At 39.7% G+C, this 16,504-nt stretch overlaps 1 protein-coding gene across 9 annotated transcripts in view; it reads left to right on the top strand.

Annotated features, from left to right (window-relative positions):
• LOC116713970 (misshapen-like kinase 1) overlaps positions 1–16,504 on the top strand; it is a 76,762-nt gene that overhangs the window by 38,342 nt on the left and 21,916 nt on the right. For 5 of the 9 annotated variants that reach the window (XM_032554258.1, XM_032554256.1, XM_032554252.1 and 2 more), the window contains exons 13-20: positions 2,126–2,236; positions 2,486–2,620; positions 5,362–5,427; positions 8,328–8,636; positions 10,109–10,243; positions 10,323–10,457; positions 12,234–12,304; positions 14,208–14,287. In XM_032554258.1, coding sequence (XP_032410149.1) covers positions 2,126–2,236; positions 2,486–2,620; positions 5,362–5,427; positions 8,328–8,636; positions 10,109–10,243; positions 10,323–10,457; positions 12,234–12,304; positions 14,208–14,287 — 1,042 coding nt within the window. The remainder of the gene's footprint in view (positions 1–2,125; positions 2,237–2,485; positions 2,621–5,361; positions 5,428–8,327; positions 8,637–10,108; positions 10,244–10,322; positions 10,458–12,233; positions 12,305–14,207; positions 14,288–16,504) is intronic. The other 4 variants (XM_032554253.1, XM_032554255.1, XM_032554260.1 and 1 more) reach the window with 4 other exon arrangements.

Here is a 16,504-nt window from a genome sequence, read left to right as displayed (position 1 = left end):
GAGCAAAATTATTACTGACAAATTAAAATGTTTAGTTCAACACAAAAGTATTTGTCTTTTAACAACCATGCTTTTTGCTCTCTCTTTCATTTTTTAGTAAATAAAACCACATTTATCAACTGACTTCTACTCAGAAACAGACTTTAGAGAGCCCAAATCTGTTTTTAATTTATTTGTTCAACCTTGCTTAATACAAAAAGCATTTTTAAAGAGACAGTGACCTAAATCATGTTCTCATAGCTGAGTAGAGGGTGAATCTTTTTCTTTGCAAAAGAATTTGCAAACTGGATTTCTTTCTTTTAAAAACTCTTCAAGTTTTGGATCTACAATTATTTAGGCGTCTCTTTATTACAAAACTTAAGTTAAGCAATAACTCTGTTTAATTAGATTTATTGTATACTTAGTTTATAGTTGAGGAGTGATAAAAAGCCCGTTTTTTTTTGGCCCATATTGCAAACACTCTGGACACTACTGGTCTAAGCTATCAACTCCATAATAATTATCTTGTTTTATACCAATTCCTCTCCCTCACACACGGTGTGACGTCACCTCTGCTCCTAAAAAAACCCTATTAATAACTGCTTCCAATATCAATAAAGCTGGAAAAACTATTTTGAATATTCTTAAATTATTTTTCATACTGCACTTCTTAAGGAAACTCCCCATTCTGGCTAAAACTGGTATTGATGGTCTAAACCTCTTGAAAAACCTGTATCTGGAAATAGACCACAAATTTCTAAATGGCGCGTGAAAAAAATAATGTCACCAACCAATTTGTGAAATATTGTCCTGATTCCCACTCATTAGTTTCACCATTCAAATTCTTTAATTTGGTTTTGATGGTAAAAATGTCCCATCGATTTTAAAATAAAGAACAAATTAACATATAATCCTCGTTTTCTTTTCCCCCCCTTAAAATTGTTACTAACCAAACAGCAGCAGCAGCAGACACAGCGTACGCCTACCAGAGCTAAAAACCACAAAAACATCATGATATCGTTGCAGAAGATTATCATGAATGTTTTATCTGAAGCAGATAAAACATTTTCTGGATATAACATCTGAACACAGAAGATAAGACGGCACGCCACTGGAAGCTCGCACATGCTCAGTCCTCATCTCTCTAGTCTCAGCAGAGTAAACCACATTACTGTAACCTGGGTCAGTAATTAATACCAATTAGTAACCGGCAGTGTGTGTGTGTGTGTGTCTGTTTTTCTCTCTGTGGGTATTCATAAATCTGAAAATGTTACAATCTTGCCTGCATTAAGTCAGAGCGATCTGATGAGAGATTATTCAATGAGTGGAGTGCAGCCTCAGTTGTTTTTGCTTTTTAATTTCTTACTGCAAGAACTAAGTTGGGGATGGCAGTGGCAGGAGAAATCCATCAGACCCAGATGTCTGAGCAGGTTTTTCCTTTTCTTTCTTGTTCCTTTATGTGTGTTGTTGTTTTTAAGTTGGGTTCTGTGAAGTAGTTCTGAAAGTGAGTTTCTCGCCCGCAGTAAGCAGACGGATTCGCATTAAGAAGCAGGTGGGATTAATGACAGGAAGCCACGCAAAGTGCTGCTAAGAATAGAACAGTAAGATTTCTAGCAACTGAAGTAATCAAAACCTAAAAAAATAAATAGATCAATTAACATAGTGCTTTAAATAAGTGCTAATTTGTGGTCGACTTCAGTGTTTTAAGTGTGGTGCAGATGTTGTCAAATACATTTGTAATTTGGAACATTTATGTCTGTAAGTGAATTCAGCTTTGTTTTCTGTATCGGATCGGTGTCAGCCGATACTACACCTCACATATCGGTATCGGAAGTGAAAAAAGTAGGTCGGTGCATCCTCAAATGAAATGCTAGGAAATAAAGTAGCATGTTTACCTTTAGGGTTGGTCAAAATGTTATTGAGTAGCTATGATTAGTCAAACAAAAAATCTAAATTTAAAAGTGACAATGTGAATAAGTTCAGGGGTTGTGAATGCTTTTGTAAAGATTACATGGTTAAAAGACACAGAGCAAGTTAATATTCTTAATAATTACGCATTAGAAACACCTCTGATGAAACGGGGAAATAAAATCGGACTTGCAGTTTTCAAGAATGACTTTCTCAACCCCTGAATTTGGCCTGTCAGCAGCAGCAGCACCGGCAGCAGCTGGCTGAGCAGGAGCGGATCAAGCAGATTCTGGCCGACCGACAGAGGCGGATCCAGCAGCAGCAGGAGCAGCGGCAGAAGCTGGAGAACGTGAGTCACAGTTTCTATCTGCGTTCAACATGGCTCCAACCTCTGAACCCTATCTGTCGCCTTCCATCATTATCATCATCAAAGCTCACGTCAGCTGCTCTGCTGCGGCCAAAGTGTTTTTGCAACCTGATTGTTTTTCTTTTTAAGAAAAAATAAAAATAAAACAGACGACAGCTTGAGTCTCGATGTTGAAAAGCTAAAAAAAACCACAGTGGTATCTGAAACATTCAATGCCTCTGCACTCCACAGCAGCAGAAGCAGCAGCTGACGGAGTGCGCCTTTCAGTGGGCGGAGCTTCAGGAGGTTTTTATGGGGGAGGAGTCTGATCTCCATGACAACAGAATCCTACTGGAGGAGAAAAACAGGAAGTGTGACAGGAGACAGGTAACGATTTAGAGTTTTGCACATGTAGAGGCTGACACATCAAGTCTGGTCACAGATTCAGTTAACGGACCTACGACTAAACTGTTTCATTGCAGCTTCTGGCTGCATGTTTAATTTTTTTATTCTCTGGATGGTGAACTTTCACTCCAACTCCAAGCCGATACAGATATTAATATCCAATCACTGCATGTCTACTTAAGGACACCAGTTACTTAAAAAAAATTGATTGAAGTCACTGAGCTGCACACTCTAATTGCGTGTTATCATATTTTTTAATTTACTGATATTTATTGATGCTATTATGAAACAAAAAGTGGCAAAAATGTTAGTAAAAAAAAAAAATATATATATATATATATATATATATATATATATATATATATATATATTACTCAGTACTATTTTTTTAAAACATTAATTGGAATTTATCTGTACGACGATAAATCAAAATTCATACTGTACTGAGAAATCTTTCACAATATATGATAAACGATACTATAAATCCCACCTCTAGTAAACTAAAGTAAACTGAACACACTTAGATGTTTAGAGCCCGACTCGTCCTCCTCACATCCCCTAATCTACGCATCAGCCTTTTCAACATCTCAGCAGAGGAGAAATACAGACAGGAAGTTGGGTTGAAGGAGAAGGATGAGGAAGCCGCTCTGTGTCATACATCATCAGCACAGAGGAAGTGGCATATGTAAACATGACAGATATGTAGCAAGATGCATGACTTGATACAGATGCTCTCAAGTGATGCAAACAAACTTCAACTTAGAACACTGAAATTCATTAAAAAAAAAGCACTAGGTACAGTACAATGTGTTCGTTTTCTTCTCTAGCATCTTATTAAAGGTTTATCTTCTCGTTTTTCTACAAAATATCTGACATTCTCTCAAAATGTAAGTCAACCCGTAGAAATAATTCCAATAATTTGAAAATGTGTTGGAAAAAAAACAAAAACCAAACAAGGTGGAGTGACAGCCAAAACTAATCTTCCTATTCTGCCAATAATTTCAACTCTACTCTTGTCCAATGATGCACACCGGCCACTGGGTTTCAGGAGGTCTAACACTTAAAAAACTGGATTTTCTAGATAAAAGAAAATAGAGTTCATTTAAAGCAGAGCTGGTGTGAATGCACCCCCCTGAAATATCTATTCTCCCATTGTGCTCTGCAGGTTTACGTTCATCGTAGATGCGGCGGTAAAGCAGTCACCGCCATCACCATGATGCTTCATTAAGCTAAATGCATCAGTATTTGATTACGTGACACGCTTAGTGAGTGTGTGATGTGATGTGATGTTTTGTCAGATAAAGATGTGAAGTGGTCCAGTGATTATGACCATCTTGTACATCAATTCCTACAGCAACCAGAAATGTGTGGAGGGGAAGCTTGGTTAAGCAAGTGTTAACAGGAAAAAGGGAAATGACAACGTTGAAACAGACGTCTCCAATGTAGTCGGAGATCCTTCTCGTCCTTATCGGCTTGTTATCAGGACAGGAAGTGTGAAGTGTGACTTCCTTTATATAGATATTCAACCTGCAGCTGGACCTATTGTCAACTTTGTCTGAATGCTAGTTATTAGGTCATATTTTTAATCAAATCTGTTCCCTCCCACTGCTAGGCTACAGGTTCTACGCTGTCCTACCTGGGCATTCTGACCGTCTCCCTTAGATGAGGAGAAATGCGTCCAGTTGAAGTCCAGTTGTCTCTTAATCATCCTCTAATGTTTGGCTTGTCCTGAAAGCAGACCAACGTTGAGTTTCCATTCTTATAGTTCTGCCCTCAACTCGATTGAAAACTAGTTATATTAAAAACTATTATCTGAACTACAAACCAATCAGTTCAAACGAACTTTTCCTGACAGCATAGGTACTGCTAAAGCTAAAGAGGCCAAATGTCCGACCAGAATTAGAGCAGAAGCTCATTTAATAAACCTGCTTGTATATATTTGACTCTGTATATTTGCTTTGGCCCTGTCTGAAGAAAATCCACAGTAAATCCCGTCTGTCCAGTTCTGGTTTTCAGTTTTATTATTGTTCCAACACGGGGGGTAAAAGACAGTCATCCTGATGATGATTATACAAAGATTTCTAGTTCAACCAGCATGTGTCTGTTAGTGACGTAATTTCTAATTTCTCGCTTCTTTGCTGTAAAAGTGCTATGATTCCTGCCTCATCCCCGATAGTTTACACTTTCCCACCGCAGCTGTGCGATCAGGGCCAAGCCGCCGCCGTCACGGCTTAAGCTCCGTGAGGGGAACCTGGGGGGTTCAAGCAAACACAATTTAAAAGCAGCGTTGCAATCACTGCAACATTTAAATCCGGTTATTACTCAATGTAAATGTTACAAAAAAACATGCCCACTTTAGGGTGCTTGGATTTTTTTTTTTTTTTTTCTGCTCCAGGAGAAATTTTCAAAAATGAGGTCATAATAAAATATTTAGAGTTGACAGCGCAGGCTAAAAAGCTCCACGCTGAATATTTTAGTTCCCACCTCTCAGAATCCTACAAATTACGATAACCTGCTGTTTACAGCTTTCAGGTCTGATCGACGGGAAATCCACCACGACGGGAGTTTAGATTTCAAACTAAGTTTAAAAGAATCAGTAAAATTCTAATCAAATTCTAATTCTAATGGACGTACAGATGGTTTTTTAATTAATTTTATTTATTTTTTTAGCACGTGGCTGCCTGGTTAAAAGTGTGTGGGTGTGTGTGTGTGTGTTTGAACAGGATCATGCTGGCAGACAGCGGAGCGACAATGTGTCAGTAAGGCCTCTGGACTCCACAGCGGAGCAGGTAATAAAGCTTTTCTTGTGCTTTTCCAATTACATGGTGCTAATTCCTCTGATTTAGCTACAAAGGAGCAGAATACTTTGTTTTTCTTCTATTTTTTGCCCACTTTTTCCTACCTAACGGACCACTAGTTTAGGGGGGGCGGTTTGATCCAGTTTTACCTCGTTCTGTGGCTTTAAAGACGATAATTGCTCTTTCCATTCAGGGCTGCGTGGAGCACTGAGTTTCTCTTTACGTCTTCATGCATCAAAAGCTTTTAATCGGGTCGGATATGAGACGACTTCTTCTTTTTTGTGTAATCGCTGAAGGCTGATTTCCGAGAGAAAAGCCTTCAATGTTTTGGTCCCCGACTCGGACAGACGGGAGAGAAAAACGAAGCGTGCGGGCGAAGCTAAGCAGGAACATGAAAGGGAAACCCAGTGAAATTGTTCACTTGTAATTGAAAGTGTTATAAATAGACTTATCCTGTCGAAGATCTCCACGAAGCAGACTCTGAGCGACTTTTGATATGTTTGGGGGGTTTTTGTTGTTCAGACTGACGGTGACGGGGGGAAGCTGTGTTCTACCACCACTTTAAACCGGTGTTTATCACAGCATGCCATCACTTTTGTTTTAAACCCTCGCTCTTCATATCCGTCCTGTCTCTGCTGAGCCCAGCGTGCCGCCTCCACTCCTCTCCCCTCCTCTCGCTTGCCTTTTTTTTTTTCGTCCATCCCTGCCTGAGCCGGTCACAGTAGGAAACCTTTCTTACTTGTAGCGTCTCTCTTTTCACTCTACTCCCAGGATCATACCTTCTGATCTCAGCGGGAGAGGCTTTCGACGCACAGATTTGGCAGAAGGAAAAAAAAAAACACGGCTGGATTCACCTTCACTTTTTGATATGCAAACACTTTTTATCTACTCACCGTTTTTAATTCCTCTCTGTGACTCCCTGCAACCCTACACATGTACATATGGGTCTCAACTGGGTCGTACGCTACTGCTAAGGGTTCAGATTTATGTGGTGTAAAAAATTAACCATGATAAATTAAACTTAAAGGGGCAGTATTATGTTTTCCAGGCACATGATGCCATTTTATAGCACAATAAGGTAAATAAAGGAACATAAGTGAAATATGGCTTAAAAGACATTTGACATTAGAATTTAACACCTTGAAATTAAGAAACTCCTGCTTTTTCTGAAACTCCACAATTGCTCCTCTAATAACCATTTAGCAATGAGTTTCTCCACCGGGTATTTGCTAATTGTTGCTGACTAGTCTGAAGGAGCTCATGCTGTAATCATCCCACCATCATGTTTCACTAATCATATTAAGTTACTTTCACTATAAAAAGGACTGTTTTTTGTTATTGTTGCTGTTGGTTTTGGGAAGTTTTGGTCCAAACAAAATTATGCATCTATAATTATCCTACAAGACATTTTCAGAATAATTTGTCATGCGACCCTATTTCTTTAGTCCATGTCTATGGAGAACAAAGGACGTCAGTGAGGTTATAGTCAACCTTTAGTTCTGTCGACAAGTTAATACGAGCAGGAAAAACATTAGAAAACGCTAAAACCGAATCCAAAAAGATGCTCCGACTCTGTATTCGTTTAAAGGTGTTTTCGCTCTCGCAACTTTGTCTGGCTCCCTCTCCACCCCGCCCCCTCGCGTTCTCATGTTTTGCTACTTGTAATAATAAGCAGCGTCACGACTTGAGCGCAGTCTGTGTCGAACAATGCTGAACGGCATTGCTGGGAAAAGCATGCTGGGTATTTAAAACCTGCGTGCCAGTCATACAGAAGAAAACTGCATTAGGTCTCGGGCGTTTTCCTCTCCAAGGCAGAGTTGATCCAAATCTTCCCCTCGGCGGTCTGACGTGTGAAAGCCTCGCTCGTGTCCCAGTTTGACTCGCTGATAGCCCGCAGTGACCTTTCTCCTGGTGGAGTTTACTTTGAAGGACCCTGACTGCGGTCTTGGCGTTCGTCCTCCAGAGAACTGAAAATGAGTATTGACACCATGTGGTAATTTTTAGCCAGATGATCTGACGCTGGACGTGTAGATGACCATTTTGTAGCGTGATTGCATTTGCGGCGCAGAAAGTTGTTTCTGCTAAATTAGAAGACAGAGGACTTCTTTAGCTCGGGGCTGTGCTGTTTCTGCTCTACATGTTTGTCTAGGTGTGTGTGTGTGTGTTTTTTATTTTTTATTTCTGTTTGTCACATCTGCCCCGGCTTAATGATCCAGTGCTTGCTAATGAGCTTTCTGTCATGTCTCTGCTTTGTTTTCTTCCTGGTTTTCAAAAGCTAGCAGCGACATGCAGTGCAGATAAAATGCATCATCATCTCTTGCATTTTTCTCTCATCAACTCCAAAGTCCATTCTTTCATAACAGAAAATGTCAGACGGTCCCAGTTAGGTGTAGCACTTTTCAACAACATTTACAGACCCATTTAATAAATCAGAATATGATTGAAAAGTAAATTTATTTCAGGAGCTATAAACAAGTAGCATGTTATTGTTTACAAAAGGAAATTTCACGCATGCACACCACGGTGGACGAAAAGACGATTCTTTTACTTGCCATCCTAGCCACACTGTCACGGACTCACGGTAGGACAATTGCGTTAACAAAATGAAACTACTTGTCAGATTAATTTTTGTAAAATAAGAAAACTAAAATCAAAACAAAAACAAGAAAGCCCCATTATAATACACAGAGGTTTGTGGTTGTGATATTAAAATGTGGACAAGTTCAACAGGTGTGACAACTTTTGGTATGTTTTTATGTTTTAAAACAAAAAAACCCCCCAACAATTTAGCATGTTAAAATTGTTCACTTAATCACATCTTATGAATATTACATTGCTCGTTCTCAGTCTTTGTCAGTCTGTGTGTGCTGCTTTCCGTGTCTGCCACATAGAGAGCCGTGGCTCCCAACCCGCTGCTTCAGCACAAGTCCCAGCATTCACAGCTTCAGCCTAAGCCCCAGCCTCAGCCTCAGCCTCTGGCTCAGCGTCAGCAGCCCTCGGCGAGTCGGAGGTCCCACCGCACGCTGCCCAAAGACCAAACCCAGCTCCTGTCACTGCAGCACGACCACAGGCAGAAGGAGAAGCAGCGGCAGAGGGAAGCGCCGGTGGCCCCAGTCCAGAAGTTATCAGTTTTTAGTGGCCACAAAGCTGCTGCTGCTGCAGGCTCACCTGGCCGCCCTGCAAACACCCAGCGCACCGCGGTAAACTCAGAACGCTTTATCATATCTGAAACACGCTTATGTTTCCTCTCTAGGTTTATATATATTTCTTTCTGTATTCCACCTTACTCACCAGAAACTCCCCTCCGCCCCTGATGAATCCTAAATTTTGCAGAAAAACAGAAGGAATAGAGAGAATTTGAATTCAAAGAGGAAGTGGTTGCTGCAGCGTCTGCGTGTGAGCCAATGGAAACAGTCAGGGCTCCGCTGTGAAGTTGATGATTTCATCTGGTCAGGATATTTTTCATGCCAGCGAACGCAGACACACACTGACTGTTTGTCTGGTGGTTCAACACGTGGTTTTTTTTTTTTCTTTCTTTTGGGGGGGGGGGGGGGGGGGGGTGTTTTTTTTACCTCCATTCTTATTGCCTCCGCAAAACCAGACAGGAACTGTTTAGTGCTGAAAAAAAAAAACAGCAAACACTTTTCAATTTTCAGAAGCATTTATCTCCAGACACCTGTTACAGGAATCAACGTTTTGCTCCCGGTGTAATGTCTTACAGGATTTGTTTACTTTATCTGCAGAGTGGCACGGATTGGGATAAAATATTAACTACCGACTCCTACCCACATGCTGATGTAAAAACAAATTATAAGCTAGAAATATATAGGTCTTAAAACAACACCAATAGGCCAAGTTATAAATAATCCTAACGCCCTTCATTACAGGGCGTTAGGAGGAAGTTTCCATCCTCGTTTTACGGTTTCACACTACAGTGCCAGACCTCATGTATTTTATGTGTCACTGTTTTGAAATGGAAAGAGAAGTCGATTATAGTTTACATTTTTATTTCACAAATTCAAATCTGAGATGTACAAGATGCATGTTTCCCAGAACCCTTTACTCTAATATCCCTGAATAAACTTAAATTGATTTGAAAAATGTAAGTTTACCTCAGATCCATTAATCGCAGGTTGTTGTTTTTTTTTTCTTTTTGTAGGATCTGTATAGTTTTTTTCTATCTGGCAAAAGTTTGAGTCGCTCCCAGACATCTTCTTTGCATTCTGTCACTGAAGGCAGGTTTTTAATTTTGCCTTGACACGACTATTTAATCTCAGGTTTATGTGTTTTTTTTCCGCTGGACTTGATTTTGGTTTTTTGTTTTTTTTTTCCTCAAGGGACTTTGTCAGGCAAAAGTTTGAGTCACACTCAGACATCTTAATTGCCTTCTGTGACTTGAGACGATTGAGTCTACCGTTAAATCACTGTTAAGATACCTTAGCTAGCTAGCTAGTTTTTTGCGTCTATCATGATTAAGTGCAACTTTATCTATTTGTACATTTTTATGGAGATGCAGGTCTTAAATTCTATTCATAGTGGTCTTAAAAAGTCTTAAATTTGAGTTGGTGAAACCTGCAGAAAGCCTGAAATCATCAAGCCACATTTTGACTGACTCAGTGCATGCACACTAGGAAAGAGAGAAGTCTTAAAGGGATTGTTAATCCGATTTCAGATGGAGCTCCAGGAATCCCAGTTGGCCAGGGTGCTGTTGGCTGCCGGGCTTCCCAGTCAGATGCACTCCAGGCTGGGCTCTGGAAGCAACTCCAGTCCTTGTACCCCCGCCATGCAGAGAGCTCACTTCAGCCAGGTACGCACACCCACACACAAGAATTTTGTGGCTTTAAGTGATCATTTATTTGGACTAAACTTTATAAATAATCCCCCAGAATGCCAATCTCATCTCCTGCCGCGACGCCCCTCACAGCAGCTCAATGTCAGACATGGCCATCTCCCTGCTGTCCCCTTTCTCCCCCGTGTCCCCGATCGACGACGTCTTCTGGGACTCCGAGGCCCCGCCTAAAGTGAGTATCATCTGCCGTCGGCTCTCCAGCGACGCCGTCAGGGTTTCCTCGCCGGCAGGTCCGGCGGCCGGCTCCAATGAGCCGTAAAGCTCAACAGATGTGGGATTTGTTTTGTTCCGCCGGCCGCCACAGAACAGGAAGTTGTCGTGTTTTGGCACGCCAGTCACAGGACGTCGCTTGCATCACACGGGCACCGTCGAATGCGTCGTGCGTCTTGTGCTCCAGTCATACAGCGATGAGGAAGTGGCGCCCACAGGATGGGTTCAGTGTAATTTAGCTGCGAACGCTCACACTGTAAAACAAACCACATCATTCACTTTTTTCTCCACCCCCCCAATATGTGGTTTTCAAATACGGCTGCATGTAAATTCACCAACCAAACTCTATAAGGAGATGATAAATAAACTAATAACTGCAACAGTGAGCGCTTGGTCTGTTTGCTGCTGTGTTGCTGCACTAACAGGAGTGCATATGGAGCCGATGGAGCCTTTAATAAGTCAATGCTCTCTCTTACAGCGTGGAGGTTGTGCAAAACCTGCAGCAGGGTTATGAAAACACTTTCTTCAGGGGGATCAGCTGCATAAGAATCCTAAAAGTCTAACGTGAAACAATTTAGCAGCTGAACAGTCTTCTGCTCCCGCCTTAAAGACATTCTCACAAAATCCCCACTAAAGCGTTTTGTAATCTTCAACAACAAAGAAAAGAAGTGCCGCTCTAACCTGCATGTGTAGTTAGAGACAAAGCAGAAAATACCCTGTTTGCTTTGTGTGCTTGTGTGTGTGTGTAGGACACCGGCAACTTGTAAGAGGGATTATAGGTATTCCCGCAGCTCTTTTCCTGCACTGTCGGGCGTGTCTTCCTCTTTGTTAGCGTGTCATGTGACCCAGAACGCACGCGGTCAGAAGGTCGCCTGCTGGTGGCTCAGATAGACGATTTTATTGAAATCAGAAGCTGAAAGTAGGTTGTTTTAAATAATACATTATATAATTTGACATATTTTACATGGCAGACCAACACAAAGTCAGTCGTAATTTCAAACTGGGAGGTATTTCAATATTTATTTATTTTTTTACTAATATAGATCTGAAAAGTGTGGTGTGGCTTTGTTTTCAGACCTTAAAGTCAATATTTTGTAGAACTAAAAATTCAAAATCTCTGTTTACAGTTTTTTGGGGGGGTTTTCTTTGGTTTAGAACCAAAAAGGCTCCATAGAGGCTGTAAAAAGAGATTTTGAATTTAAATGCTCCTACTAAAGGAAGGAAACCACCCAGAATAATACTGCCAAGAATATGTTTTGTGGTAAGGCTGGTTGAGTTCGCAGTGATGTGGAGTGCTGGTGTGTTTTTTTCCACACATAATTTTGGTCTCACTTCACCACACAATCTTCTTCTATGTTATTTTTCTAAATAATAATAAAAAGAATGCCGCAGGTTGCAAACCCCCTGGTTTAGGATCTACATGTGCTGCAGAAATTTGTTTTTACTTTTTTTTTTTTCATTAAACCTTAATTTAACCAGATTAAAAAAAAAAAAACAGCATTGAAATCAAGAGCTCTTTCAAAAGGACGACCTGTCCAAGAAAGGCAGCAGCACATGCTGTGGTGGACAAAGCAAATAGTCAATGATGGCAAAAAAAAGAACATTAAAAAAATATAAAATGTAAACAATTTGACAATAAAATACAGTCATTATGACGGTGATTCCACAAACTGTAGGAGACTTTCTCTACATGATATTTCTCTAACCAGTTTGTGGATTTTGCTTTTCTATCTTCCAGGTCCCAGAACGCACAACTTCAAAATTTTACTGCAGAGAGCTGGTGATGGGACACAAGAGGACGGCTTCGAGGTAAAGCTCCACTACATGATTTCCTGAAACAAGATCTTTGAATAGATATAAAGATATTTAAATTTGGTAGCACCTATCTTCCTGTTGCTAGATTTATTGGTGTTTGTTCAACTTGACCCGCTCATTGAACACTTGCTAACTCACTGTATGCTGTATTTTAAGTTCCAGCAACAGAAACTAATTCATGAACTCAAAAAATAACAGAACGAAGAACGAATGCTACTTTTTTTAAAGTAAAGCAGCTTTCAATTTAACTTGGAAGGTGATACTCGGATCTGGATTTCCGGCTCTAAAACAGAAAACCTTTGTGACTTGCTAGCTTTTGTTTTCTGTTAGCTAGCTAACTACATTGTAAATACAACCTTTTTACAGTTTATTTCTCTGTATTTTATTAATTCAAAGCTGTAGTGGAACTACATATAGCAGGTTGGACTTAATCAGAAACATCAGAATTGAAACCAGGAGCTAATTTCTGACACTGGCAGTTTTTTTTGTGCACTCGGTAGCCAGTTTGGATACAACGTTTGGATGAAAGGAAGTTTTTTTAAGTCAAACATTAAATTAAATTAAGTTTCCTGGCTTGGGAATCAGAATTTCTGATTCCTGCAGCACAGAATAATTGCTAATGTTGCTTCAGTGTTAGAAATAAGTTAGCTTTTTGTTTTCTGAAAGCTAAATTACATTTTTGTTTTTGTTTTCTGTTAGCATTAGCATTGCCCATTTGGAACAGTGATTAAAAATAACTTCCAGTAGCAGATTTACTTGTTGTTTTTGTTATTTGTTGTTAGTACATTAGTAATTCAATGAAATAAATATTTATTATTACTTTTGGCTCAATGACTTACTGGTCTGTGTAACTGGAAAAATGGTGGTCTTATTTTTATATGTTAAGTTTATTGAAAATGGAGGATTTCTTTGTTAAAGGTGTATTGTGTGAAATCCCCTTTTTTGAGCTTTACATCATTTTATAATGTTATTCCCTCATCAAAAACATAAAAGCTCCTTCAGACTAGCCAGCAGCAATTAGCAAACAGCTGGTGAAACTGCACATCAGCTGAGCTCATTATAGGAGCTACTTCTCAGGGAGACGCTGGTAAAACATTTAACAGGATTAAAAGAGGAGCCATGTTGTCATGACTTCCTGAAGGCAGAGTCCCAGAAAGAGCAGGAGCTTCTTACAGAGACAGAGGTCCAAATTTCAAGGTGTTAAATTACAAAGTCACGCTTCTTTTAAGTCAGATTTCATATTTATAGCACTTTTAAGACAACTGAAGGTAACATAGTTACTTGGTTGTGCTATAAAATTGCAATATGTGACTGGAAAACACATAATACTACCCCTTTAAATCAGTGTTTTGTTCTGGGATCAGTCAGGTGTATGGTATGTGTGTGTGTGTGTGTGTGTGTGAGAGCGTGTGGGTGTGTGTGTGGGGGGGGGGAGGGTGAGAGAGAGAGAGACCTTTCAATACAGAATTTTTAAAAAACATTTTAGTTTTCCTTGTCTCTGCTCTAGCACTTAAAAAAAATATGTAACCTAATTACTATTAGCTCCAGATATAATATGCATGCTATATATTTTAATTACAGTGAGTATTTAACTCCCTTTTGTTTCATTTACTTTGGACTGTATTTATTATGAGGCCATATATCACATCCCAGCTCATATCTTTGCACCCCCTCCACCTCCCATCCAGAGCAGCTGGCCATGAGCAGATCAGATCAGTTTAGCCGGGATGATTGCCGTGCAGTAGATGAAAATAACAGTGAAGAAATGGGACCTCTGCAGTGACAGCGTGAAGGATTTGCTTTAGATTGTGACACAGATGTTGATCGTAACTTTTCTTCTGCCCTCCCCTCTCTCTCCGTTTCTCTCTCCCTGGTGCGTGTCTCTGTCGCCATCTAGTGGCAGTCCGGTGTCGGTGGCAGACCGGAGCGGAAGGTCTGCGTCTCAAGGAGGCCCCTGGTCAAGCAGGAACCACCCAGGTGCGTGCCGTCCACACATGCTGCTCTGTGGGGTCTTCAAATGAGAAATTTGAATATGTGGTTCTTTTTTTTTAAAGATAAATTCAAATAGAATTACAGTACAGACCAAAAGTTTGGACACACCTTTCTAATTCAATGGGTTTTCTTTATTTTCATGACTAAGGCAATAAATCCCACTTATTAACCTGACAGGGCACACCTATGAAGTGAAAACCATTTCAGGTGACGACCTCTTGAAGCTCATCAAGAAAATGCAGAGTGTGTGCAAAGCAGTAATCACAGCAAAAGGTTGCTACTTTGAAGAAACTAGAATATATTTTCAGTTGTTTTACACTTTTTTGTTTAGTCCATATTTCCACATGTGTTATTCATAGTTTTGATGCCTTCAGTGTGAATCTACAATGTCAATAGTCATGAAAATAAAGGAAACTCATTGGATTAAAAGGTGTGTCCAAACTTTTGGTCTGTACTGTATGTCTATTGGACTAAATTGACTCTGTGTTTGTACTTGAGTAAATACTCATTCTTATGCAGTCTTAAGCAGTATGGATTTCGTAATTTTGAGTTTCCAGACTATATTCCTTGTTTTATTCTCTACTAAAAGACAAAAAATATATATTTCTGTAAAATAAACTGCTTTATTTGTTGCATTATTAGTAGATAGCTTCTTTTATTGTTGATTTACCACATCAAAACCCAGGTTTCTAGTCCAACACATTAATTTCTTTCTTTGTTTTTGACAGTTTAAATACCTACAGAACAAAAAAGTGCATATTTATTCTCTCCAATCTCTCAAATCAAAGTTTGAACCCGTGGTTCTGGTCTAGACACCAAAGCATCGGCACTTTACAATTTTTGACATTTTTAACACATGCACACTATTTTCTTCAGCTCTTTTTTGTAATATTTAATACATACATGTTTCTTTCCTCGCTGTCTGACGTGAAGCCAGACCAAACGTCTCGTTTCAGCTCAGTTAGATTTACCAGTGCATGTGAACTTCTGGTTTCGACAAAAATAACGGCTTATCATCGTACTTGATATCTGCCTCTTTTTGAGCTTTTAGCACATTCCCTGAGCATAATGTCAGACTTTTGTCCGACAGCTGTGGTTGACATCTGTGTGCAGCTTAGAAAAGAAGCACTGTGATTGGCTGAGTGTCATAGCATCCCAACCCTATAAAGAGAAATGTTTGTTGTTGCAAATCCCACAGAAGCCAGATCTCTGTGGAATCTGTAACCAGTCATAGCAAAGCAAAGAAACAAAGCAAATATCTTGTTTTCCTCGCTTGCTGACTTCATACTGAATGGCTTACAAATTTGCTTCCAACTGGTGAAAGTATCAAGAGTTCACAAACTTCTGCACAGAGCCTGTATTTCGTGTAGAATAATCTGCTCCACATTTAATACACTGCAAAAACACAAAATCTTACCAAATAGTTTTGGTTTAGTTTCTAGTCCAAACATCTTAATACACTTGAATTAAGGTAAAACTAACTTATAAGTGTCTTTTCAGCAAGAATCAGAGTTTGTTTAAGTCAATAATTACTTAACATTGATGAAAAGTACTTTCTTTCTTTGTTCTATATTTTCTATTTGCACAATAAAGTCTCTTGGGGGAAGAAAAGAGCGAACGTGAGGAAAGGAAACGTAGATGCTGCGTAAACAGCCTTCACATTTTCCGAAAAACGATCATATAAACGATCATATCAATATAAACATCTAACTTCTTAACACTTAGTTGTTAAGACAGACGTCAAACTTTATTCCACTGAAAATTTTGAAAACAACCAAGTAAGTTAGCGCTTCGGAATTTATCCGGAAAAATTAATTGAGGGGAAGCTAAGTGCGCAAAACATTTTCAAAGTTAGCAAAAACGCTACTGCTCTAAACAAAAAAAATTAGGTGTGTTCCCAGCTAATTAGCGGAAGTGTGCTACACTGTTCACTTCATTTAAAACTGCTCACTGGTACTGAAAACGCCTATCTTTGAGGCATCTTCACTCAGTAACAACTTCCACACTGAGGAGTGTTGCTGTTAGATCCACCTGGTAGTAGCATGGTGCATTCAGTGGTTTGAAAACAAAAAAAAATCAGATTTTCCAGTTTCCATTATTCCGGTCACTCATCAAGCTGAATAATCCACCAGATCCGATCAACATCCGATTCTTAGTTGAACTACAGTAAATCTGGAGTTTTGAAAGCTAAAGTCAGTCTGT

The sequence above is a fragment of the Xiphophorus hellerii genome, chromosome 23, assembly GCF_003331165.1.
Source record: "Xiphophorus hellerii strain 12219 chromosome 23, Xiphophorus_hellerii-4.1, whole genome shotgun sequence".
In the NCBI taxonomy this organism is placed as follows: domain Eukaryota; kingdom Metazoa; phylum Chordata; class Actinopteri; order Cyprinodontiformes; family Poeciliidae; genus Xiphophorus; species Xiphophorus hellerii.
Note: the sequence above shows the minus strand (reverse complement) of the source record. Positions and strands in the feature narration are given on the sequence as shown.